This window comes from Tachysurus vachellii, chromosome 1, assembly GCF_030014155.1.
Source record: "Tachysurus vachellii isolate PV-2020 chromosome 1, HZAU_Pvac_v1, whole genome shotgun sequence".
Classification (NCBI taxonomy): domain Eukaryota; kingdom Metazoa; phylum Chordata; class Actinopteri; order Siluriformes; family Bagridae; genus Tachysurus; species Tachysurus vachellii.
The window spans coordinates 17385204-17410173 of NC_083460.1; the positions used below are offsets into that span (position 1 = coordinate 17385204).

Sequence of the window (24970 nt, forward strand, 5' to 3'; positions counted from 1 at the left end):
TTTGCCCGTTTTCATAATTAACACCAATTTGAAGAATTGCTTGGATTAAAAAAAAAAAGTGCTTCACTGTACACCTGTTCACGATTAAATCCTTCTTTCTGTGCGAGAGAAATGTCTCCGTCTCCTAATAGGTGCGCAAAAGCTACACTATTATCTCCTGAACATTTTAACCACAGAATTCTATTCAACCTACATTTGTAATGTTAATGAAATCACGTCCTTTATAACACCAGAACAGAGTCTCTATCGCTGCATGTGTGTGTGTGTGTGTGTGTGTGTGTGTGTGTGTGTATGAAGTGGAATGCAACCAGTTCAATAAACAGTGAATAGATAATTGTTCTAATTGCATTAATTAATCAGCTTAAGTGCCCCCTTTGTCTTCTTCACTCTGAAGGGCCACGAGGACGGGGCGAGAGCGCTTTGACCCGAGGGTGCCAGGGCCTGCGCTTAATTAATGAAATAATCATAACGTACACTAATAACTGCTGTATTTATTGGGAGCGAGCATGTGCAGAGGACCGGCAGCTGGCGAGAAAAGCAAGTGGCTCAGAAAACAGAAGGTCTTTAATGGCAGGCTGTCACAAGCTAATTAGTTGAGCTGTCATTCTGGGTAAAGTATAAATGAGGGAGACTTGAGGGGGAAGTAAGCTTTTTACATTGGGTGCCTCGAAGATCCCTTTTTTTTTCTTTTTAAATGAAAAAGTGCACAGGTCTGCTGGTTTTCACTTAAATACAACTCTCATTTTGGCCTAACAAAAATATTTCGCGACATCTCCTACTATCTTTGAAACCGAAAGCAGAGAAGGAGAAATAAAACGCTGCCACGCTGACAGGTTAGAGTTTCTGGTGTGTTTGGTTTTTAGCGTTTTCTCTTTTATTATTTCTCTTTCGTGTTTAAAGGTTTAGACGTTCAGATCGACGACGTTTACGCCACGACGCTGTCGATCAGAAGGTATTAAGGGTATCGTTTCTATAGTAATAACTAAATAATATCCAAGTAATAACCTCATATTCAGCAGTAAAGGAGTCTCCGGTTTCAGGGCTTTGTAACAGAAATAAAGTGTTTGGTTTTTTTACTCCTTATACACGCTGAGGGTGAAACACAAAGGGCAGACGTGCTATTTTGAGTATTTCAGAAACTTCTGAGAAAAGATCTGTCCCATAACTCAGTACATACAATGGTGCAGTGATCAGAGGAGAAGGATCAGACTGGTCTGAGATCACAGGTAGGTTATGGTAACTTAAATAAACACCCTTTAAACGCAACTCAGAACCTTGAGGCTGGAATCTGGGGTTGAATCTAAGGCACATGTTCACTGATGTTAAACAGGTATTTCTATTAAAGTGGCCAGTGAGGGAAAAGGTTTATACTGCATTTACCAGACAGAGCAACGAATACATTGTTCTTACCTTCTGCGGCTGCGGGAGCCAGAACGACGGGATCTTTGGCCCCGCCCTCTATCCGCGCTTCGGCTCCGCCTCCTTTCTGCGCTGCGGCTTCTCTTCCTGTGGCCGGAGCCTCTTGAGGAACTGCTGCTGGAGCGACGCCTGCGTCTGGAGTGGCAACGTCACACAGACACACACACACACACCACATACACAAATAAAACAGAGAATTATTACCCCTAAATATAAACGTTCACTGATTTGTAAGTCTTGACCTGTGTAAAGTCTACAGTGTACAGACCTGCATAATGTGCTGTCGAAGTGCGGTGTGTAATGCAGAGAACATGTAGAACAGTTATGTAAAGTCAGTGGTTATTATAGTACGCAGTCGCAGCTCAGACGTAAAGCGTACGCATAAAACTTGGAAAAAACACTTAATGATAATGACTAAGGCGGATCATCGGAGCCCATCAACTGGAATGACTCACTGTGCTGTGTTTAGAAAAGCTGACATCACTCCTATAGACGAGCTTCTACCCCCTCCCATAAACACACACACACACATCCATTATTCTCCATTATTTCAACTAATGAACTCACTGGCTCACTCTTTCAGTCTCCTCCAGCTTCCCCTATTCACCGTCTGCTACTGATTCTCTCGGTCTACCCACAGCCTAAACAGAAATGCTCCTAAATGTATATTCAGTTCAATATAAAACATATCCTTGGCTATATTTGCCTAATTAAACTTCTCATCTCATCCAGCAAACACCTCCGTGTAAGTGACAGAAACAGGCAGATTTTAGACGGGAAAACATCTAGGACCGGATCTTTGCAGGTCATCACCACTAGCGGAGAAGTTTGTCGTGTTTATAAAGCCGAGCTCAGAGCCTGTGCGTGACGGCCGGCGTCTGTGGAAGCGGCTCGCTCCCAGAAAGTTTGAGTCATATTCAATATTCGGTGTGTTTTTCTTTTTGCTTGCGTCAGTTTGATGTTTAAGATCACAGTAAAAGAAAACAATTACAAAATAAAACAAAGCCCATTATACTAATATTTCTGGAAAAGCAAAAACCCAAAGCATCAGCATCAGCATATCTACCATAAACCTCCTCTTGTTCAAAAAAAAAGTGTGAATTTCACTGTCATCTTTACGAATACATTACACACACAGATCCTGTGAGAGAATCTGTTAGAATAGAATCGCTAACTTGGTATTTTTAAATACCAGGCATCACGTTCCATCCGTCCGTCAGTCCGTCCAATTCGGTTCCAGTCCTCACATTATTAACCCAAATCCCTTCTGTCCTTCTCTCCAAACCGACTATTTGTTTGAGACAGTAACTGTTTCCCTTCACGTATAATGCACACTGACCAAATGGCATGAATAATTGAAGCAGGACAGACGGCACTTAGAGACTCCCTTCGAACGGTGAAAGTGTACGAATGTATCTTTGGGGACAGAAGGGGGTCACGTGGCAGGCTGTTGTTTCTTTTCATTTTTCTATTAGCGTCGTTTCATTTGATACGAGCTCCTGTCAAAGATGAAGACCGGTGCGACCGGAACGCTCGGACACCCAGCGGTTAGGGCAGGTGCTGAAAGCTTAATGCCCCCCAAACCAATCCACCCAACTCTAGAGAGAGACTATAACTGAGACTGGAAAGGATTTACTTCCTGTTTTGATTGGATGATACTTTATGCTCCAGCAACTCAAACAGAACTAATAGCCAACTAGTAGCCAATCACTAGAACACTTGACTACATTATTTACACTATTTACGTTAACGTGTTTATCTGGAGTGACTGATTTCTCTCATTTATATATATTTTAATTATATTATATTTTTGTGCGGCAGCTGTACCAACGTGCACTGTTAAATATGTTATACAAAATAAAATTTAATTGAGTTGTGCGACTTATACAACCGAGCAGTCGGTACTTAAATAGTGAAATCACCGTCTGGCAGGTTTGCGCCGACACACAAAACTCGATATGATGCGTCTTGATATGATACGATGAATGAAACTTAATGCTCCTGTTGTCGTCACAGCGGCTCATCTAATCCCCGTATCTGATTTTGCTATAGGTTTTACGCCGGACGCCCTTCCTGAGGCAATGCTCCCGTTTTATAGTTAACCTTCTGTCTGCCTGGGATCTGAACCCTTGCTACGATGGTGACGGCTGCTGTGCTACCAGGGACACGTACAATAAGTGGAACTTAATAAGGACATAAGATTAAGCCTGGCTAATTAAAACAATAGCTCAGAAATCACACCTTTCTAGGGGGTGGTTAAGGCACAAGGCTCTTGACGTTCTAATGTTTGTTATCATTACCATATATGGACTTCCTATGTGGCCCTGCCATGGTGATTTCTTTAACCTGGAGTGAATAAGCAAGAAAAGCAACAGAGTTGTGTGTATGAGTGTGAGAGAGAGTGTGTGTGTGTGTGTGTGAGTGTGTGTGTTGCTTCATAATTTCTTCCAGTCTTAAACACTGACACCAAACTGTAAAGATTTGCTGAAAAATCCCAGCTCCTACTTTCTGCTCAGGGAATCCACCGGTGTTTTTCCCCAAGTTAGTAGATAAAGCTAATAAAAAAAACAGCTTGCTTGAGTGAAGTACTTTTTAAAAAGCTCCATAACCTCTCCTACGTTCAGAGGAGGGAGTGTGGGCTCAATTACATTGAATTGTTTATTACACTAAGCATAATAACATACGCTGTACTTTATGGCAAACATACTACTTTATTACGCACTCTGTTGAATGTATTTTTCCATATGCAGATGTATCAAACCGAGACCCTGAGAACAGCTCTAATGTTCACCAACGCCTTTATTATTTCATGTGTCTACATTAGATCAGATGGAGGTGTGTGGGGGGGGGTAGAAAGAGACTGATTATAGATGATAATGAAATAAACATGTAGTATGTATGTAAAAGAAGCACTGAGAGCAGAGGACGGAAATTGGAAATCTGTACATACGGTATGTTTATATATATATGAACCTACCTCCTGTCTCGGTCTCGTTCTCGCTCTCGGTCTCTGGATCGCGAGCGGCTTCGTCTGCTCGAGTGTTTGCTGCGGCTAGTCACTCTGCTCCCTGATGAGCTGGAGGAGGAAGAAGAGGAAGACGAACGCTTTCTGTGCTTCTTTTTGCGCCGGCTGCGGCTGCCATCCTCGCTGTCCGATGAGTGACGGCCCATGACTGCTCGGCGCCTGGGTCGGTTAAGGAAAGAGAAAAAAAGATATCGTGCCACGTTACAGAAGGATCAGTACAGCAGTTTATTTATTTCAACTCTCTGCTCTGATTACTCTAAAAGTTTTAATTGGAAGGAGTCTCCAGTGTCAGTACAGTGCCTTGTAACGGTCGTGTGTAAAGCTCAAACATTGTTGATAAAGGGATCTTATCATTGCATTTTATTTATTATATTAACTACAAAAGATGGAATAAAAGAGGCAGAGCGAGAAACCAGCAGTTACAGTAATAAGTGACAACAGGAACTAACTTGTCCACTGACAATCCGTGACATTAAGTGTAAAAAACTGACAAAATGTATGACTTCATTCTGGAATAAATTATAACTTGTAATAAAAAGACACACAGCAGAATGTTGGAAAATATCACATTACACTGTCATTGCTTATTTTTCTATAACAGAATGCTCTCGGAGTATTACACTCACTAGATACACACTGTGTGTGAACACTTAATAACATGCTTCTACAGGCACTGTGTGTTATAAAGCTGGAGTCATAAGGGAGAGAGAACAGAAATAGCTGAATGGTTTCTTAAGACAATCAAGTGAGACTGAAAACACACACACACTCGCATACACACACACTCGCATACACACACACTCGCATACACACACACTCGCATACACACACACACTCGCATACACACACACTCGCATACACACACACACTCGCATACACACACACACTCGCATACACACACACACTCGCATACACACACACACACTCGCATACACACACACACACACACACACACACTCGCATACACACACACACACACACACACACACACACACACACACACACTAATATACAGTAACAGTAATATAGTACTAAACTAAACATGCTAATCTACCCGAACACTTAGCTAGCTCGCTAGCTCGCTGTAACATGAACACTGCGCCATTAATATAAAAGAAATAAAGTGTTAGATACCAAATGATGACAAAATAAAGCTTTAAGTATAAAGTTATTTAGTGACCAGCGCTTACCGGTTGCCAAGTACAATAATATTCCTCTTTTTTGCTTCAGACTTCAGACTCAAACATAGGCGCCATGCAGTGACACAACAGATATTACTAATCGATAGAGGCGCGCGAGTTGAAAACAAACCAGGCCCAGAAATCAAACTCAGAGCAATCGCTCTTCTCTCCGCACACACTACACACTCTTACATTCAGAAGAGTGAAGTGTTTCATCTTCTGACAAAATATGTAGAAGTGTATATAAAATTATTACATCTATAGCATAAATAAATTGCTGTTGTGTGTGTACATACACACACATATACACACAGACACACACACACTCACATACACACACACACACAGACACCCACTCTGACTCACACACAAACACATATACACACACTCACATACACACACTCACATACACACACACAGACAGACACTCACACATTCACAGACACCCACTCTGACTCACACACAAACACATATACACACACACTCACATACACACACTCACATACACACACAGACAGACACTCACACATTCACATACACACACACACACATATACACACACACACAGACACACACTTTGACTCACACATACACACACTCACATACACACTCACACACACATACACACACACATAGACACACACTCTGACTCACACACACACTCACATACACACACTCACATACACACTCACACACACGCGCTCACACGCACACACATATACACACTTCAGTGTAAAAGGCTCTACTTCATAGGCTATAGTTCATTATAAGAAGTAGCTACTGATAAAAATCTTTAAAATGATGTTATAGATTAAATAGCGAACAACATTTACATCATTATCTTAATCCAATAATTTAATCCAATATGACTGTAATAATCACAATAATAATCAGATTAACTTTTTAATAAAGGTTTTTACGTATGAAACGTATGAATAATGAACACAGTAAATATAAATAAGGCTTAAAAAAACATTAATTTTGTATTCTGTTTATTTCCATATATGGGCAGAATCATTAAAGGTAAAGTGTCGTGATGTGGAAATGATCACAATGAATAGTTTACACAAATGATCTCTAATAGCTTTTATCTTTTAGATTTATATCATAACATAGCAAGAAGTAAAGCTTAAGTATTTATGTGCAGGTTCTTAGTGATTGCTGCAGCAACAAATTATACTGTATATCTTTGTGGTTTGTTCATTTTTTAGAAATTCTACAAAAACAGAACAAATACAAAAACATTGTCTGATGTTCATTAACACGATAGATAGATAGATAGATAGATAGATAGATAGATAGATAGATTGTATTACGCCATTTGCCCTAATACAACTAAAATACTGTATATTCGCGGTTGTGCACTAATTTACATATGTAAATATTCACAAGAATCGCGCTTACACACACACTCTCTCTCTCTCTCTCTCTCTCTCTCTCTCTCTCTCTCACACACACACACACACACACACACACACACACACGTACGCGAACACACAATATATATATATATATATATAGCATGCTTTGGATATAAAAATATTAAATATAAAACTTTATAAATGCAAGCAAACATCCAGGACTCTAAAGAGGAAAACTAATGAATGCCCAGGTTTCTGAGGGCATCATAAATATTTAATAAGGCGAATTGTTGGAAAGAGGTATTTCATATAGATTATCAATAAACGCCTCCAGTTTGACTTGCCCCGATATGATATTCTTGGTAGATCTTATATCTTGTTGTATTTTGTCTTTTTTAATTTCCTCTAAATTGCTGCGTTCCCACAGGCATTCGGTTACCTTCGCCGCAAATGATGCATTATTTATTCATTTTTTTCTCCAAATATATAATCATTTCAGCTGTGTGTATAGTTTGCAGTAATTAACTACCTCCAGCGCGGATTTACAACAAAGTACCTCGCAATTAAGCCTCTAATAAGGCATAAAGTTGCAGCTCTGGGAATTGAAATATTTATGGTTAAATAGTCTGAGCTTAAACATGTAGTGGTATTAACGTATTAACATGCACTGTAAACCTGTTTAATTTAAAACCTTATAAATAACAATATGCATGGTGTTTCGTTGCGCTGTATATATATATATATATGTATATATATATATATATATATATATATATATATATATATATATATATATATATATATATATACACATACATATATATATATAAATAGATAGATAGATAGATAGATAGATAGATAGATAGATAGATAGATAGATAGATAGATAGATAGATAGATAGATAGATAGATAGATGTAGATATATACATGTGTGAGATTAGTCCACCACTTCTTCTTTTCAGCACCATTAACACATTTTATCATGCAGATTAAACTAAAAAGCAGAATAAAAACACATTGCACTAAACTGCGCACTGGTAATAAATGCGCAAAAGACATCAAAAACGAACGCATTAGAAAAACGCGTGTTTGTTTGCTATTGATGTCAACTGTTGAGCTCATACATTTCAGTCTTGCTGTTTTCCCGCAATAGATCGATTTGGCTTCAGTGTTTAGGAAGGAGTCTTCAGTCCACTTTCACGCGTTTGTCTGTTGTCATTTTCATTCTTGAGACCGCACCCTATGGGATGAGACGCATCGGTGCGCACATTCAATAAAGTAACCTAACTCGCCACAACCGAACCTGCACTTAATTGCATTAATTTGTCCGTCTTGTCAATCTTGGATCAATGACCAATAGCATCCTCGTGAGGATGAGCTGAGGCTGAGGGGTTGATAAATCTACCCCCCATCTCACCTCCCACCTCCTCCTCCGTTAGTACACGGCTACAGAAGAAGAAGAAGAAAAAGAAGACGAAGACGAAGAAGAAGAAGAAGAAGAAGAAGAAGAGGAAGAAGAAGGGAGGGGGGGCTCATCCCAGCTTCCTGAGGGGAGGTAATTTGCACGGATCAAGGGGCCAGGCGTTGCAAAGTATAAATAGTGTGACTTCAATCGCGGCTCAGCGAGCAGCAGGTCTGTAACTCCCCATGACGAGACTAGGAACCGGCCCAGATACACGAGCTGTCGAGCAGAGCGCGAGCTCCGAGAGTTGGCAACCCGCATCAGCTCGAGACAAGAAATAATCAGTGAGAGTGAGAATAAGCGTCACTGATGTCTTATCTTAGACTGTTGAAAAACTGAGCTTGACAAAGTGAGAAGAGAAGAGAAGAGAAGAGAAGAGAAGAGAAGAGAAGAGAAGAGAAGAGAAGAGAAGAGAAGAGAAGAGAAGAGAAGACTGGCGGGGTTTATTTTTCCTTCTTCTTCTTGGGACCAGTGATGGAAGAACTCACCGCTTTCGTGTCTAAATCCTTTGATCAGAAAGTGAAAGAGAAGAAAGAGGCGATCACGTACCGGGAAGTGCTGGAGACGGGCTCGGCGCGAGCCAGGGAAGCGCTCCCGGTTGAAGCAGGGCGCGAGGACTCGAGCATTCTAGCGCGTGGAGCCGTTGCGCGCTCACCGGTCAGAGAAGCGGACATGACTGGGCCGGAGAGAACGAGGGACACGGGGAGTCCCAAACTTACAGACGGTGAGCTCTTCAATCTGTTCTTCCTTCTTATACGTCTTTTTGTTAGTGTAGAAAAATAATAATGATAAAAAAGGTCAATCTTATAGTTTTATGTTTAGTTAAAAATAAATAAGACTCTCGAGCTCACCGGTTATTCGTTAACATTGTCCGCGCAACGCAATTCTTTCACTGTTTTAGATGTTGTTTATTACTATCATTTTACTGTATGATAAAATTCAATTTGCAGAACTTAATGGCGTATCTTATATTTCTATTGAGAATATTTATGAATTTTTACAAACGCACAAATGACACGAACGCGTTAAAACGATAAACAGTTGTTTTACCTCGAAGAGCGTGAACAGTTACGACTATCATACAAAACCCTTACAAATCATATTATAGAGCCAAATATTCTCTGTCAATTAATGAGTGGACTGGAATGATCGAAAATCTTTTAAAAGAAAGAAAGAAAGAAAGAAAGAAAGAAAGAAAGAAAGAAAGAAAGAAAGAAAGAAAGAAAGAAAGAAAGAACAATCACGCTGCATATCTCAATATCTGTAATACACAACATTACCAGTGTATTATGGCTACAGTCAATCACACTTAAATGGTGCATGGCTTAATCACATTAAATATAGGCTCCATTTAAATAAAGCTACTGAACTGGAACATAATAATAATAATAATAATAATAATAATAATAATAATAATAATAATAATAATAATAATAATAATGTGTGCAAAGGGTAATGTGCAGCATTAACATTCAGACGACATAAAAAATAAAATAAACTTGCAAGGTCTCAGTATACAGTAATTTCAAGAAATTCACTATATCAAGACATTCTTCTTCTTCTTCTTCTTCTACTTCTCATTATTAGTATTATTATTATTATTATTATTAAATATTTTTATTATTATTATTACTATTACATTTCATCGTTTGCATTTATTAGGTTATAAATATGTCATATGTTTTTATGCCTATTTCTATCTGTATTCATATTATTTTATGTCAGCTAAAATATTGCTGTAAATAATACAGAGAAAATAAAAACATATTTCCCCTCGATTGAAGTTTGTCGTCTTAGTGAATTACAGTGTTATATTATTTATAATGATGTGTTAATTATCTGTTTTTGTTATTATTACAGCTTATAGATAATGCAAGCTGTTTATCCGGTGGTGCTCATGGTGCAGTAGGCTAGTGTGCACCATGTATATGTAGGATATAAGGCGTAAATAATTAAAGAGATCTCCTTAGGAGGACAAAACACTCATGACTGAGAGTAGGCAAGCCGACTGATGCCTTTAGTTATCAGACATTTAAACCTCCTCAGATGCTTGTAGAGATCTCGGAGTTTCATTGCCATGCACACGTTCTCGCGTGTCTACTAGTGCTCAATTTAGCATAAACGTTTAATGTCTACGATGTCTGGGACGAATCCATTTAAGACACGTCTTTTTCTCCGTGAAGGTATCCTGGACGTGAAAGAACGTAAAGAGGACGCCAAGCCGATCGAGGACGAGACGCAGACCAAAATCAAGCAGAGGAGAAGTCGGACTAACTTTACTCTGGAGCAGCTGAACGAGCTGGAGAGGCTGTTCGACGAGACGCACTATCCGGACGCGTTCATGCGAGAGGAGCTGAGTCAGCGGCTCGGGTTGTCTGAAGCGCGTGTGCAGGTAAAACCAGTCACCTTCAGCATGCCATATGTTTCTAAGACAATGCGTTAAGGCACGACTTGCTTTTTATCGTCTACCTGCACATTCTCGGGAAAATATTTACATTCTTTTATTTTTATTTTTTATTTTTTCGGCTCGTTTTTGACGTGAATTTTGAATTTGTAGGCAACGAAATACGGGTTGATTTTGTACACGGCGTTGTGGGCTTCATTCAAGTGTAATTAGGACCATGCATGTTAAACTTGAACTGCATGATTACTGCAAACACTTCTCTTGTGCAATAACCCTGAAATTGTTCAAAGGACTAATCTATTTATCTATAAACACAGTTCTGATATATCAAAACCAACCAAATAAATAAATAACACTTTTGCATCATATTACATCATATATATTACTTAAAAAAAAGCATGATTGTTTAGTTTATCGATTTATCTAGAATAAACTACTACCGTCCTGTTTTCCTGTTTCGAAACCCTCTTTTTTTTGGTGTAGGCCTATCCTTAGGCTGTAAAATCTTTTTGTTCGTTTTTCTACAAGTTGACCCCACAGGCGACATCTGTAGCATGTTTTTTTCCCCTCGAAATGGAAAGGCCATCTGCACAGAAACATAATAAGCGCTCTTCGTTGAAGGCTTATAGTCTGTGTGTAACGAGAGACGAGCAACTGAGCCGAGGAGCAGTGATAATGAATATACACATCACATCACAACTTGCTGTGATTGATTAAAAAAAAAAACAATTATCCTCTTTGGGTCTCTTTTATCCATTCATTTTCGTGCACTGGAGATAATATTATTCGCTTTCTGAATATAGCCTTTACCAAAATTGCACAAAAAAGGAGACCTCCCTCGAATTAAAAGTGAGCTAAGCGCCTCTGTGGGGTTTTTTTGGCCGCGAGTCCCAGTGCGCATTGGGAAAAGCGCATTGTGTCCCTCACAGGGAGAGCGCGGATTAACATACATTATATATCATTTATTCGCAAAATAAAGATCTGGCTGCTCACCTCGACACATTTACTACAAAAAAAAAAAAAAAACAACAAAAAAACAATAATTTAAATAATAAAAAAGAAAGAAAGAAAAAATCAAAACGAAAAAACAGATTTCATGGCAATTGTAAATCATAAATCTGATTATGGTTAAAAATGTAAATTAAATAAATAATAAAAACGCACTCATCTTCAGCAATCAGTTCAGAGCAATACAAAACAGAAATTTGGTTTTGTATCCAATATTTCCTTTTCCAACACTTAAGTTGAATGGTGTTGATAAACTGAGCCTCGGGTTCATCTGTCCAGCTCTCTGTGCTACAGGAGGGGATTCACTACAGATTAACATAGTAATGAGACGCCTAATCTCAAAATCCCAGCTACTGATGACAAAAAATAACATTTTTTTTTTTTAAATAAAAAGAGATCGGGTCCAAAAATCTTCAAAAGGGGCTTTGTGGAGAACTTGTTATGACAGTAATTAAGCTGAACTGTGTGCCATTAAACGAATCAGTAACACGAATTCTCCTACAGATAAAGGTAATTAATTTGGTCCATCTTACTAATGGGAAAGTCAGATAGCCTTGCTCGGATATCCAAGGCTATAATCTCATGCTGGTGTTTGGTATCAGAAAGTCGATTAGGTTCTTCTGGCACACCGATGGAAAGATGAAACCGGTGCTGAGAAGGCCAGTTTATTGTGGTCCGATTAAAAAGGATCAAGGCTTTCTTCTTTCCCCTCGTTTATTTATATATTTGGAATTGTCTCGTCTTGCGGTTAACTGTTTTTTCCCCTTTTATTTATTTATTTATTTATTTATTTATTTATTTATTTATTTACATAGATACATACACCGTCTTTTCACCGCCTGCTCAGTTTAAAGCCTATTAATTAAAATCTGGGGTTAAGCATCATTAATATTTCAGTCTTCAGAGATTATAGACTACTTTTCCTGTAGTTGTTGTCTCTTTTTTTTTTTTTTTGGAGAAGAATTGCGCATGCCCTTGAATGCACATGTCAATCACAGTGGCGCTAATGAATTTCTTTCCCCACAGGTTTGGTTTCAAAACAGAAGAGCCAAATGCAGAAAACAGGAAAATCAGTTACACAAAGGTGCGTTGCTTTCTTTGAAAAACCTCCATTAAATTCTATTAGGTTATAGGACATAGGACGCATACAGAGATTAATTTAAATTTTATACGATATATTCAGTTACATCTATTTATATTTAACGAGGAAAAAAAGAATGGTTAAGAAATTTTGAGTTAATTTATCTTGCGTTTAATTCATACGTCGAACGCGTGTAGACAAACTGCAGCCTGGTTGTTTGTTATGTTTATCATGTCACGTGTAATTCCAAGTCCTGCAAAACGTACCGTGTTTAAAGCCTTGCATGCGTTTGGGAAAATGGCCAATGTCTGGCTGGTCCTTGCTGAGGCTGGAGGATGCCCACGACAGCTATAAACACAAGTGACACACTTCCTCTCTTCGCAGGGGTGCTCATCGGAGCTGCGAGTCAGTTTGAAGCGTGCCGCGTCGCGCCATATGTCAACGTGGGAGCTTTGCGCATGCCATTCCAACAGGCAAGTGTCCTCTGAAGCGCGCGCTCTTAGACAAATTGAGTGCATGGAGTAAGTGCTGCTTTGGCACGAGCTTCGTCCAGTCGGCATGCACTGAACTGAATGCTGGGTAATGGACGTGGAAGCATTTTTACATTATATAAGTGATGTAAGTTGAGTAATGATAAAGCTATAATACGAAAATAATACAGTGATATATGATATATATAAACACTGGAACATTGGCTGTGGATATTTTAATATTTATCATAATCGTAAATGCTTAATTGCCTTTCTGTATTGTGTATCATCATTGAGACGTTTTAACTCCTTTTCTTTTTATTCAATATATTTAGCTATTTATTTAGGACGACGGCCTATGTTTATACTAAAACCATATCCATTGCCCAGTTATGTCTCTGAAACCATTCTACACTCTAAAAAAGAAAAGAAAAAAAAAATAAAGATGTTTCCACTAAGAACCTTTGGTGTTTAATATAGGAACCATCAATGTTTGCAAAGTTCCTGGATGCACTTTTGAGGGGTTGCACTGGAGAAATCCACGAACCACTAAAATGTGTCTTCCGGGACGCTTTTTTGTTTTTAGAGTGTAGCTGCATTCTAGTAGTGGAGTTAATGTGTATTTCCTCCCCTCTCTCCCCACGTGTGCGTCCGTAGGATAGTCATTGCAACGTGCCACCCTTCTCCTTTCAGGTGCAGGCGCAGCTACAGCTGGACAGCGCCGTGGCCCACGCGCATCATCACCTGCACTCACACCTGGCGGCGCATGCGCCCTACATGATGTTCCCTGCCCCGCCGTTCGGTTTGCCCTTGGCCACGTTGGCGGCGGAATCTGCTTCAGCGGCGTCGGTGGTGGCCGCAGCGGCCGCCGCCAAGAACAGCAACAAGAACTCGAGCATCGCGGACCTGAGACTGAAGGCCAAAAAACACGCGGCGGCGCTCGGGCTGTGACACGTCGGGGCGCGTGCAGAATAATAGGACATTATTTATACGCTCTTATGAAGGACACTCCAGAATAAAGGCTTATTTATGACATGAACAACACAAACTGTGAAATCGAACTGAAACCTGTCACGGACGCAGGTTGCAACCAGAACGGACCGGAAGGGGAACATTTGTCCGAGACAAAACTCGTTCTGTCCAAAACAAAAATATGTGATAACGCAGCTGGGACTCTTGTGTGACAAAGCGAACACTTTCTGCGTAATGTGCTGTTTTAATATCTACGTTATTGGTCATCTTTGAGGAAGAACAAAAAAAAGAAATACTAGTTTAAAAAAAGAGGCTGGCCTCGTTTTATCTGAAACACGTAAAAAGGACACTTACGGATGCCTGTGCGCAAGGACTATAAAAAAAAAAAAAAAATCACAATAAAGCTTCATTTCTTCTAACGTGCCATCACGTGAGCTCGGTGTCGAGGTGTGTCGTGACGTCAACGCCTTCACGTGAAGTCAATGCCCAGTATCACATGGTGAACTTGGACACTTTGTGCGCTCACCTGACCGGTTCTTTGGGGTTCTCGAGCCAGTGGACGTTTGGGAAAACTTAAAAAAAATAAAAGCTATCACACATTTTAAACACATTTTACTTATTATTATTATTATTATTATTATTATTATTATTGAGTGTATGGTGAATTTAATCACATATCAGGTCTTTATCCAATTCAGAGTGTCCACTTTTTTGCAGCTTATATGGAGGTCTAAGTATTAATGTACAGAATCAGATCTTTTAACTGAGCGCATTCAAAGTGATCGATGCGGTACGGGAACATGTACAATATGTCAAAATGGAAAGATATTTTGTTTATTTTGTGCTTTAAGAAGACATTGTGAAGACATTGGGAACACCTTTGGGCTGTTTTTTTATTTGCATTCACACCGTGTTAAAGTCATGTGGATCTCTTTGTAATGTTGGTGTTTTTTTTTTTTTTTAGTTTTTTTTTAGTTTTTTTTTATAAAGTGAACGTACCTCGACTGCAGGCTCGGATCTCCTGGAATATCCCTGAGAAACTTTTTAACTATTTTTTTTTAACGAACAAACAAACAAAAAAATATATAATTTCTTCATTACTGTGAAACGTGAACTCACCTGACCACAGTGTTTTCAATTCATAATAAATTCACAAAACGTTTTGTACAAGATCTGTGTTGCTGTTCTGTGAATGGCTCATTATTATTATTATTATTATTATTATTATTATTATTATTATTATTATTATTATTATTATCAGGCGAATCGTGGAGATAAACTGTTCACTGTTCACATTGTTCAATTAACTGGCAGGATTTTTATGGTTTTTTCGGTTGTTGATTTACCACAAATTATTAATGACTTTATCATTAATTTGTAAATGTTTTCTTAGGATCTTTAAACGATTTTAGAGTTTATCCAATCAGCGCTCTACAGGGACTGTCCTGAAGACTGGGCTAACATTTACTCACTAAACCCAGTTTTATTTATCATTTACAATGTTCAGTAATATTACCTAACCCCTGATCAACATGTTAGAAAAGAAAAATAAAGCTTGTGCTTAAGGGGAAAATGATAAACATTAGAGAGGAAATATCCTCTTCTACAGCATGTGCTCGATTAAATCGGATGATACTCTGTCTTTCTGTGGTGTATAACAGAACGTTTAGTTTAACATACCACATGATGCATGGTGCTGGTTGTGATCTTCTAACTAATCACTAATCACTTACCAGTTTCGAGTTATTATTTCATCTTAATTTGAATTTAAATGATTTTTTTTTTTCAACTTAACATTTAATAAAGCAGAACTGCAGAATGAAAGGAGTTAGGAGTTAATTCTGGTGCAATTAATTTAATGATAATCTATTAGAATTAGAATCTTAAATAAAATGATTCGCATGTCATTCTATTGTGAAGGATTATGTCATGTTATTATTATTATTATTATTATTATTATTATTATTATTATTATTATTATTATTATTATTATTATTGATGCCAGGTCCTTTTCCACGAATATTTTCATACTGATGGAAACACGCAGTAAAATGAAATATCATGCTAAGTTTTCTCTTCTGTTTGAAACCGACCCCATTATCAGCCCTGTGCTTTAATACACAACGATGTTTTAAGCTATTAATTAAAGGTGCTCAGGGGGACACAGGGCGCGTGTGGATCGGGTTCAGACGCCAGTGATATCGAATTATTGATCCGCGCCGGTTCTGTTAGAGGAGACGGACCCGAGACTGCGAGGTTTTTACCTCCAACCTCACCAACTCCCCCTGCACGTCCAGCTCATCCTCCATCCTCAAAAGTCATTTGTACAATTTCTTACTTCAGACTGAGATTTTATTTCATAAATCGACGATTTTTTTTTATAGTTCAGTCGCACAAATTCCACACATTTAATATATATGGTTCCAGCTTCACGGTGATGTCTTGTTTGCAGGTTGTTTTCCAAGATATTATTTCTGTCAAGAGATTTTGGAAAAGAATGTTTTTATTTTATTTTTTATTTGAAATATTTTTTGTGATAAATAAGATTCTGTGGTTTTAGTAGTCCAGATGAAATGTCTTGGATTGCAGGGTGTAGAAGAGAAGAGAAAGAAAGAAAGAAAGAAAGAAAGAAAGAAAGAAAGAAAGAAAGAAAGACTGAAAGAAAGGAAAGTGACCACGTATAGCCTACAAACCAAAGCATTTAATTTGGCTACTGAACTAAACAGCCCAAGAGACCACAAGGCCATAAAAACACCATGCTCTCCTTTTCATTTCCTGCCCACTAAAGGATAATTAGTGCCTCAAAGTACTGGTTTGTAGACACTCTAATGGACTTAAACTTGACTTCTGGATAGCTGTTAACATGAGGCCTCTGACAGTGGACAGTAAAGTGTTCCTCTCTCTCTCTCTCTCTCTCTCTCTCTCTCTCTCTCTCTCTCTCTCTCTCTCTCACACACACACACACACACACACACACACACACACACACACACACACACACACACACACACACACACACACACACACACACACATTATTCATTATGTAGAATGTAGCACAGTTGAAATCCCTCAAAGCCCTACCTAGGGTCATAGCTTAGCCAGGAACACACTGCACACTTATGATATAAGAGGAGGAGCCATGACTCAAGTTAAAATGAACAATTGATGCTTCAAAACAATGACCTGAGTTAGCACATGCTAATCTGTCCGGCCACGTAGCGAAAAATTTTAGCGTTCAGTCTGAAACGAGAATTAAGCCGATTTACTACATTCACAGTACAGTGGGGCTTATATGTACTGTATCTGTGCTGAAATTTTTAATAGTATACAAACAACTAGATAACGATAACACGATAATAAAATCTTATACTGAGTAAAATAAGTTAATACAGCTATGTTAGATGTGCAGTGTTAATGTGCTAACAGACACTATATTCAACATGCAAAGCATTTTTTTAGCATTTAAAATTTAGGACTAGACATGATGCCCATGATACAATATACTACACTGTGTGCTGTAATATAACCTCTCACAATAATGTTAAGCTGTCATATCAGCCACCCATTTTTACCAGACGCCAGGAACCTCACAACTCCCCCATTCTTTCTTCCATCTTCCCCACTTCCGCACCCTCCCTTCTCTTCCAGTCGGACTTTTCTGCAACTCAGCACTGTGAACTGGCAGAGTGACTAGTTTCATGAAGCTTTACACTGCCCTTAGCCAGAAACGATACTGCAGGACTATTCGAACCTCTTAAGACTCTGAGGATTTGCCCTTAGGACAGTGATAACAAAATGGCCATAGTGCCGTAATTCACTCCCGAGCCATTCATCTCATCTAGTGAACAATCTGAGGGCCATATTGGGTCTTCATGGCCTGTTGCTAAATTTACCACCATAATATTTGGCTGGGAGTTAGTGCTGATTTATGTGCCATAAAAAAGAAAGCACTTGGATGCTCAAGTGGGCACTTGGCTTGCAGTCTTGTTCGGTGGAGGCCACTTCCACTTCCACACAAAACTTGTAGCCACTTTAAAAATCTTAAATTGAAAAAAAGTTTTTAACTAATGCTGCATTTAGTCTACGATTACAGCAGTCTTTTAATTATTACTGTGCAAAATGATCCCAGCAAAATATCAGCCAAATTCTTTAACAGGACGTTTTCTGTGTCAGAATATATGATGAAGATCCTCTCACGATTACCTGGGATGAAAGAAAATTGCTTGGTTCTGCTTATAATACGAATCGGTGCAATCTGGGCTCGAGCAGAAAACAGGGTCACATAAACAGAAACATTTTTCAAAGTGAAACATTATGCTCTCTAAACCTACCAACCTTAACTCATGACCATACAATTCTTGTGATATTGTTGTGCATGTGACATCAAAATCAAGCTGAAAACCATACAGAGTCAAGATGGTTTAAGATGTATAATGAAAATAATGTTTCCTTCTAAGATGTTATGATAGTAAATGTTTCTTCAAGCTATTCACCGACAAAGATAAAGGGAGTATGTCAAATGTCTTTTGAATGAAACCAAGGATCCATCCTGACAGATTAGAGAGAGGGAGAGAAAGAGAGAGGGGGGAGAAGGAGAAGAAGAAGAAGTAGGAAGCATGAGCTCTCTAAAGGTTTGCCTTTGTTTTATATTAAGTGTTCTGAGAAAGAAAAGTGCACACCTCATCGGACAGAAGACAACAGACATCATGGGGCTGGAGAGATGAAAGGGCAACTTCAAAGGCATGAAATGCCGTCTGAGTGAGAAAGAGACCAGCCCAAAAAACCTACTCAAAAAGCGTTCCCTGGGCCAATTAGGTAGCCATTACACTTGAGCCCATTGTCCATGTAGTTAGAGAGACTTTTAGAAACCACTGGGACCACTTTGTCTTGAACTGGTAATAAACTTATTGCCGTTTTCTCCTAAGCGATTTGTTGAGATCGAGGTACCATTAGAACTTGATCAAAACAACAAGAAGATTAACCTAATCTAGATTTTTGCACTACTGGGAAATAGGGCAAGTGATATTCAGATCAGGAGAAAATTATGAGAAAACGGAGCCAAGAGAAATGAAAAAAGCGTTATTCAACATCCTGTGTAAATGGTCTGGAGTGATCAGCAATAACTTTGCAGACTTGCTGGGTTATTGTTGTAATTCTGTTGCAGCTGGCAATGCGATGAGGAGATAATAAATAACTTGGCTTTAGTGGAAGACAGCATAACAGTGAATATTCTAGCTTTTTCTTTCTCCCTCACACAATTTGGTGTATGAAAAAACCCTCAAATGGAGAATAACAAAGTAAAATGATACACAGTAGTACTGATTTTTTTAAAGCTTATATTGATGACTTTAATATACTTTTTTTTAACCCCATTTCCCTATTATTTTGGTCATTTGCCTATTCTAATTTTGCTCAACTCCAATACCAGGTGTGAAAGTGTATAGAGTAGCGTTATCCTTCCCACCCAAGGAGAATGTCCAGTGTTGATCTCTCGGACAAATGATCAAGTAGGAGTACGTTTTTTTTAAACGGATTTGATTATAGTGAGTTAAAAGTTGAATATGGATTTGGCTATAGCAAGTTAAAAGTCACTGATTTATTAATGCGCAACAAGCCAAAAAAACTTTGGCAGTAATCTAAACTGCAGGCAAGACAAAGTTACGTGGATGTGTTACAAACACGTTAGCCAGCAGATATCTGGGTCCAGTAACTAGTGGCCTTTTCTAACACTGTGCTGGCAAATTTATCCACATCAAAAACACACATCTGTGCATCTTAATGTAATGTAATGTCATCTTTACTTAGTCATCTATTTGTGTTGAACAATGTTAAACTCGTGGTATCTTAAGTATGTAACCTAGTGAGCCAACATTAATGCATCCAATGTTAGAGATTTAAGCACTTATGTACGTTGCACTGGATAAGGACGTCTGCCAAATGCTGTAAATGTAAATGTAAATGTGTTCATTTTCGATAGCAACCAAATGTTATGTTGTTATGGCCGGTAGTGTATTAATTTAACAAAAAAAAAAACACATTTATCTTTTTAAAATCTGAAGGAACACTTCAACACAAAATCCCTCACAACATTCACTCTAGTTAGCTTCAAATCAGTGTTAGCATTTCAATATTTTTAAATAAAATAACAAGCAACTTGGATATAGATTCGTTTTTTTTATTATGTTTATACAGTGTTTTAAGTGAACCATACCAAAAAACATATAACCTAATACTTAACTAAATTATATTATATAGATTAACATTAAATTCATATTTGTATATATTTTTTTAAATAATTATATGCCAATAACATACCAACAAAATGTGAATATATACAGCATCTATAAATCTACCCAGCTTACCCATCTATAACAAATGCACAAACTTTTACGGCTGGCTGTGAAGCTAGCTGACAAGCTACTGACTATAAAACATTACCATAGCTTCCTGACACAAAGTGACCCTCCTTATGGGCTAAACTCATCCTTCGATGAGTGTGATCAGCATGTTTGGCATTGAAGAAAACGCTTACATCCAGACTGTAAAATGTGCTGTTGGATAATTGATGCTTTGGGGCTTGTGTACAAGGAGTTTGTGTGAAGATTTTTGGCATGGTGGATTTCAGTAAGTACCAAAATAGTTTAGCCTGAAACCTGGTTGCTTCTGCCAGCAGGTAAGAACACTGCCAGAGGTTAAACCTTGGCCATAGATCGATCTTTTAGTAAGCCATTATCAAAGCTTGGTTATGAGCCCTACAGAACGAACGTGACACTGTGAGTAGATTATTTTGTACAGAATGTATCGTGCACTAAGACATGGCTTTATATTCCGGTGATTGTATTCAGATGTACTTATTGATTTCAGTCTTCTTACTCCTAGCAGTATTGACATGTGCATTACTATGGAAATCCTGGTCACAGTGTAGCCCTGGATGGCTTGATTAATGCTTAAATGGCACACTCTCTCATAGGTTATAAGATTATAGGATCCACACACCCTAAAATGTGTAATAGCAGGAGACAATGTCAAAATTGATAGGCGGTGCAGGTTTAGTTGGGTCTCTGTGTGTGTCAGTGTATGAATCTAATGCAATGCATGTAAATTTGTGTCACAAGGCCTAAAGAGGATTGACAAAGGAGATTGGGAAATACATCTCATGCTAGTGTCAGGGCCACGCAGGCGTTTAAAGAGAGAGGATTTAACAAAGGTCTTTCCGTGCTATTGAATTACTGACTTGGCTCAAGGATCTGGCAACATTTAATTAAATAGCTGTGCATTAACGTCAAATGTGGGCATAAGGCTTTAGCGAGGAGTCGGTGTGTGTATGTGTGGAAACAGAGGCAGACAGAGAGAAATATCCATTTTAGACTTAAATAGATGGTGAAAAAATAATCTGGGATGCTAGCATGCTGTATTTTCAGTGGTCTCTGTTTTATAGAGACACATCATAGAGGCTATGGTCCTTTACCGTCTCTTTTAAAACAGGAATCTGATCCAAAAACAATGTGTCTTTCACTACTGTAACCTTTCATTGATGACCGTAGTGATTAACAGGATTTACAGGACCCTTGATAGTATTGTTATTATTAAAAGTAGTATAGGTATTATTAGTAGGTCAGTGGTGCACCAGTCAAAAAAACACAGCTGACTGAGTGAATGAAGCGTCTGTAAAAAGGTCCACATGATCCAAGCCAAACGTCTTCGAGATCTGGGACACAACATCTGTGTGTAGATGCCACACATATAAGATTATGCACTGCCTTGACAGTGCTTCTGCTGCACAACTCTGCCAGGCCAGAAGTTACTTCCTCTCAGTAAAGCTGACGGTTGTGGTCCAAGCTGAGAAACTTTTAACGCAAAGAAAAGAGTAACTTGTCTGACATCTGACTTGCTGCCTTGGTGATGGATATTTCTAAAAGATTGGTGCGTGATAGCTAACATGCTAAAGAGGAAACCCAAATAACCCAGTAACCAGTTCCTAATGGACCTAATATGAGACTCTAGGACGCTCTATTGACACCTTTACATCCAAATTGTAGTCACAAGCTGTTCGGCAGATCGCCCCTAAGGGTGTTCTACCAATTTTTTTTTCAAAATGATGTGAATACACATACAGACTAATGACAAAGAAAATAAATAATAGTTAGTAAGGTCTTTGGTCATCACCAGGTATCACAATAGTATCAGTGCATCTTAGCATATATTGAAAGTGAAAGTGACGTGACATACGGCTAAGTACGGTGACCCATACTCAGAATTCGTTCTCTGCATTTAACCCATCCAAAGTGCACACACACAGCAGTGAACACACACCCGGAGCAGTGGGCAGCCATTTATGCTGCGGCGCCCGGGGAGCAGTTGGGGGGTTCGATGCCTTGCTCAAAGGCACCTCAGTCGTGGCCGGCCCGAGACTCGAACCCCCAACATTAGGGTTAGAAGTCAGACTCTCTAACCATTAGGCCATGACTTAGTACAAATCCAGAGACTTCTACAAGTCTCTGGATTTGTACAAGAGGACTAGACTGTTACTCTTCCAAAAGATACTCGATTTCCTGTATTCCACTGGTGGTTGATGATTGTGTAGTAGAGTACTGTATTACATGTCAGTCAAAAATCTCCAGTAAGTGTTTAACTTAACTGAGATCGAGTGACTCTCAAGGTCATAACATATGAAACAGTTTCTGAATCTTTAGGTAACCAAGTCCAGTACTATATTATGACCTCTACAAAATAATTTGGTGTACACATCTGTGTTCTACCCACGTTGAACTGCAATGATCAAAAATTTACTGACAAAAGACTTCTTTCTGTGTTAAGGATCTGATTTGGACAAGGATCCAAAAGCTGCTAGAGCTCATCAATGCTAAAGTGAATTCCACAGCACCACAAACCCAAATGCTAATTAAAATACAATGAACAATACCATGCAATGACCTTTAATTTAATGCTACACTATGGGCATTGAACTGGTAGGCAGGAAATATTTCACGCCTCTCTTTTCACATTAATACAGGGTTTTATAGGCAGAAAAAACTGAAGCCAATTGAAGATGCTGTTCAGGTGGATAAATATTGGATTTATGGACAGTGATGCAAAAACAAAGACAGAAATGAACCGAAGCTTCATTATTAGTTTGTATTGACTCTTTAATCTCTCTAATGTCACGAACAATAATGTAATAAAAACTAGCTCAAATGTCACATTGTGTCTTCTGTATTCATGTCACTTGTGCAACAAGGATGGAAATTAAAAATGCATTAAATATAACATAGATTATACATATAGCGTGGCACATGATACAAATTATAGTTATACAATAAGCAGAAAACCAGTAACATTCAACCATACATTCGATTTTGATTTGCAATGTTTATAGACAGATGTCATTCAGAATAAAAACTACGAAAGCTAGTAGGATTCTGTTAATCTCATGGCACGCTTTTATTTTATAAGGAGCTCTTTTATCTTTCTTTATTTATCAGGACTGTTACGTAGCATTTTTAAGACAAGCATGTCTTGAGTCAAGCTGGCAGTATGAACCCCCATACACTGCAGTGCTTTACTGTCAATGATAACTCAAGCGTGAAAGATCTGGGATCAGATTTCCTAACATTTGCCCTGGAGCAAAACCAAGTCTCAACTGATCTTGGAACGGTACTTGAGAACAACCTCCTCCTCATCCTAACACCATCCAGGGCTACGAGGTCCTCCCGTCAATGACAGCGGAATGTGAGTGTCAAGAAAGCTGAAGGAAGACAAGCATGATAAGGTGAGAGGAGATAGAGAGGAACGTAGGAGTCGTGCTGTCGTGGGATGTGTGTAGGGGTGAGGTATCGAGGACACAGGGTGGTGTGTGTGTGGGGGGGTTATAGAGTGCTACGGAGAGACCACTTTGTCATGTTGGAGAAGTTCTGAGTGGTGCTGGCTCTTATCTTAATGACTACATGGGGTCTTTTTTAAAAAGGTCACTCTGAGGACGTATCATCCCACGTATTTGACTGACAGGTGAATACTGTTTTGAAAATCATTGGGTCGCATCATCAACCTGAGATCTGTAATGTGTAGACTCCTAGACAGAAAGCAGAGGAACCAGAGAAAATCTGGGCTTCTGGTCTAATAGTCATGGTCACATCTTAGTTTTGGATAAACCCTGGTGTGCAGTATATCCTGCAGTCATTTCGCTTAGTTTATTTTTTCTTTTTAACAGGCATTTGTCATGATGATGCATTTCATGAGATCAATCAGATGTAGCCAGTTAGCAACATACTGCTGTGCTGCTATCTTAGCGCAAAACTTAAATTAATCCTGTCTAATCTTTTGTGTTAAAAAAACTGTGTGTTAATGAACTCCTTGTGCTTATATTTATGCTTAGAATGTTAAGGCATTATAATATATATTTAATAAAGGACATGGGAGTGGCAGCATTACAATTAAAAATGAGTGCAAGGTGCTGTAGAAGTGCTCAGTGCTCGCAGAAGTGAAGTGTTCTCACCGTACCATGATAACGGTCCATACTGCAATAGAAAAAAAAAACAAAACGTAAAATGTTAATTTGCTTTATTATATCATGTCTCTTTTTAAATC

General features: G+C 38.6%; 2 protein-coding genes across 3 annotated transcripts in view; one reads left to right on the forward strand and one right to left on the reverse strand.

Annotated features, from left to right (window-relative positions):
* The window catches only part of rsrc1 (arginine/serine-rich coiled-coil 1), a 120958-nt gene extending 115211 nt beyond the window's left edge, over positions 1–5747 (reverse strand). For both annotated transcript variants that reach the window (XM_060875208.1, XM_060875200.1), the window contains exons 1-3: positions 5635–5747; positions 4397–4603; positions 1411–1554 (exon numbers count right to left, since the gene is read on the reverse strand). In XM_060875208.1, the coding sequence (XP_060731191.1) occupies positions 1411–1554; positions 4397–4590 (338 nt within the window). In that variant the 5' untranslated portion in view covers positions 4591–4603; positions 5635–5747. The remainder of the gene's footprint in view (positions 1–1410; positions 1555–4396; positions 4604–5634) is intronic.
* A 2757-nt stretch (positions 5748–8504) lies between these two features.
* Positions 8505–15036, forward strand: shox2 (shox homeobox 2). The gene is made up of 5 exons (XM_060862953.1): positions 8505–9173; positions 10633–10841; positions 12888–12945; positions 13327–13415; positions 14070–15036. Exons 1-5 carry the CDS (start codon positions 8924–8926, stop codon positions 14361–14363), a joined length of 900 nt encoding a protein of 299 aa, XP_060718936.1. The 5' UTR covers positions 8505–8923; the 3' UTR covers positions 14364–15036.
* The last annotated feature ends 9934 nt before the right edge of the window (positions 15037–24970 follow it).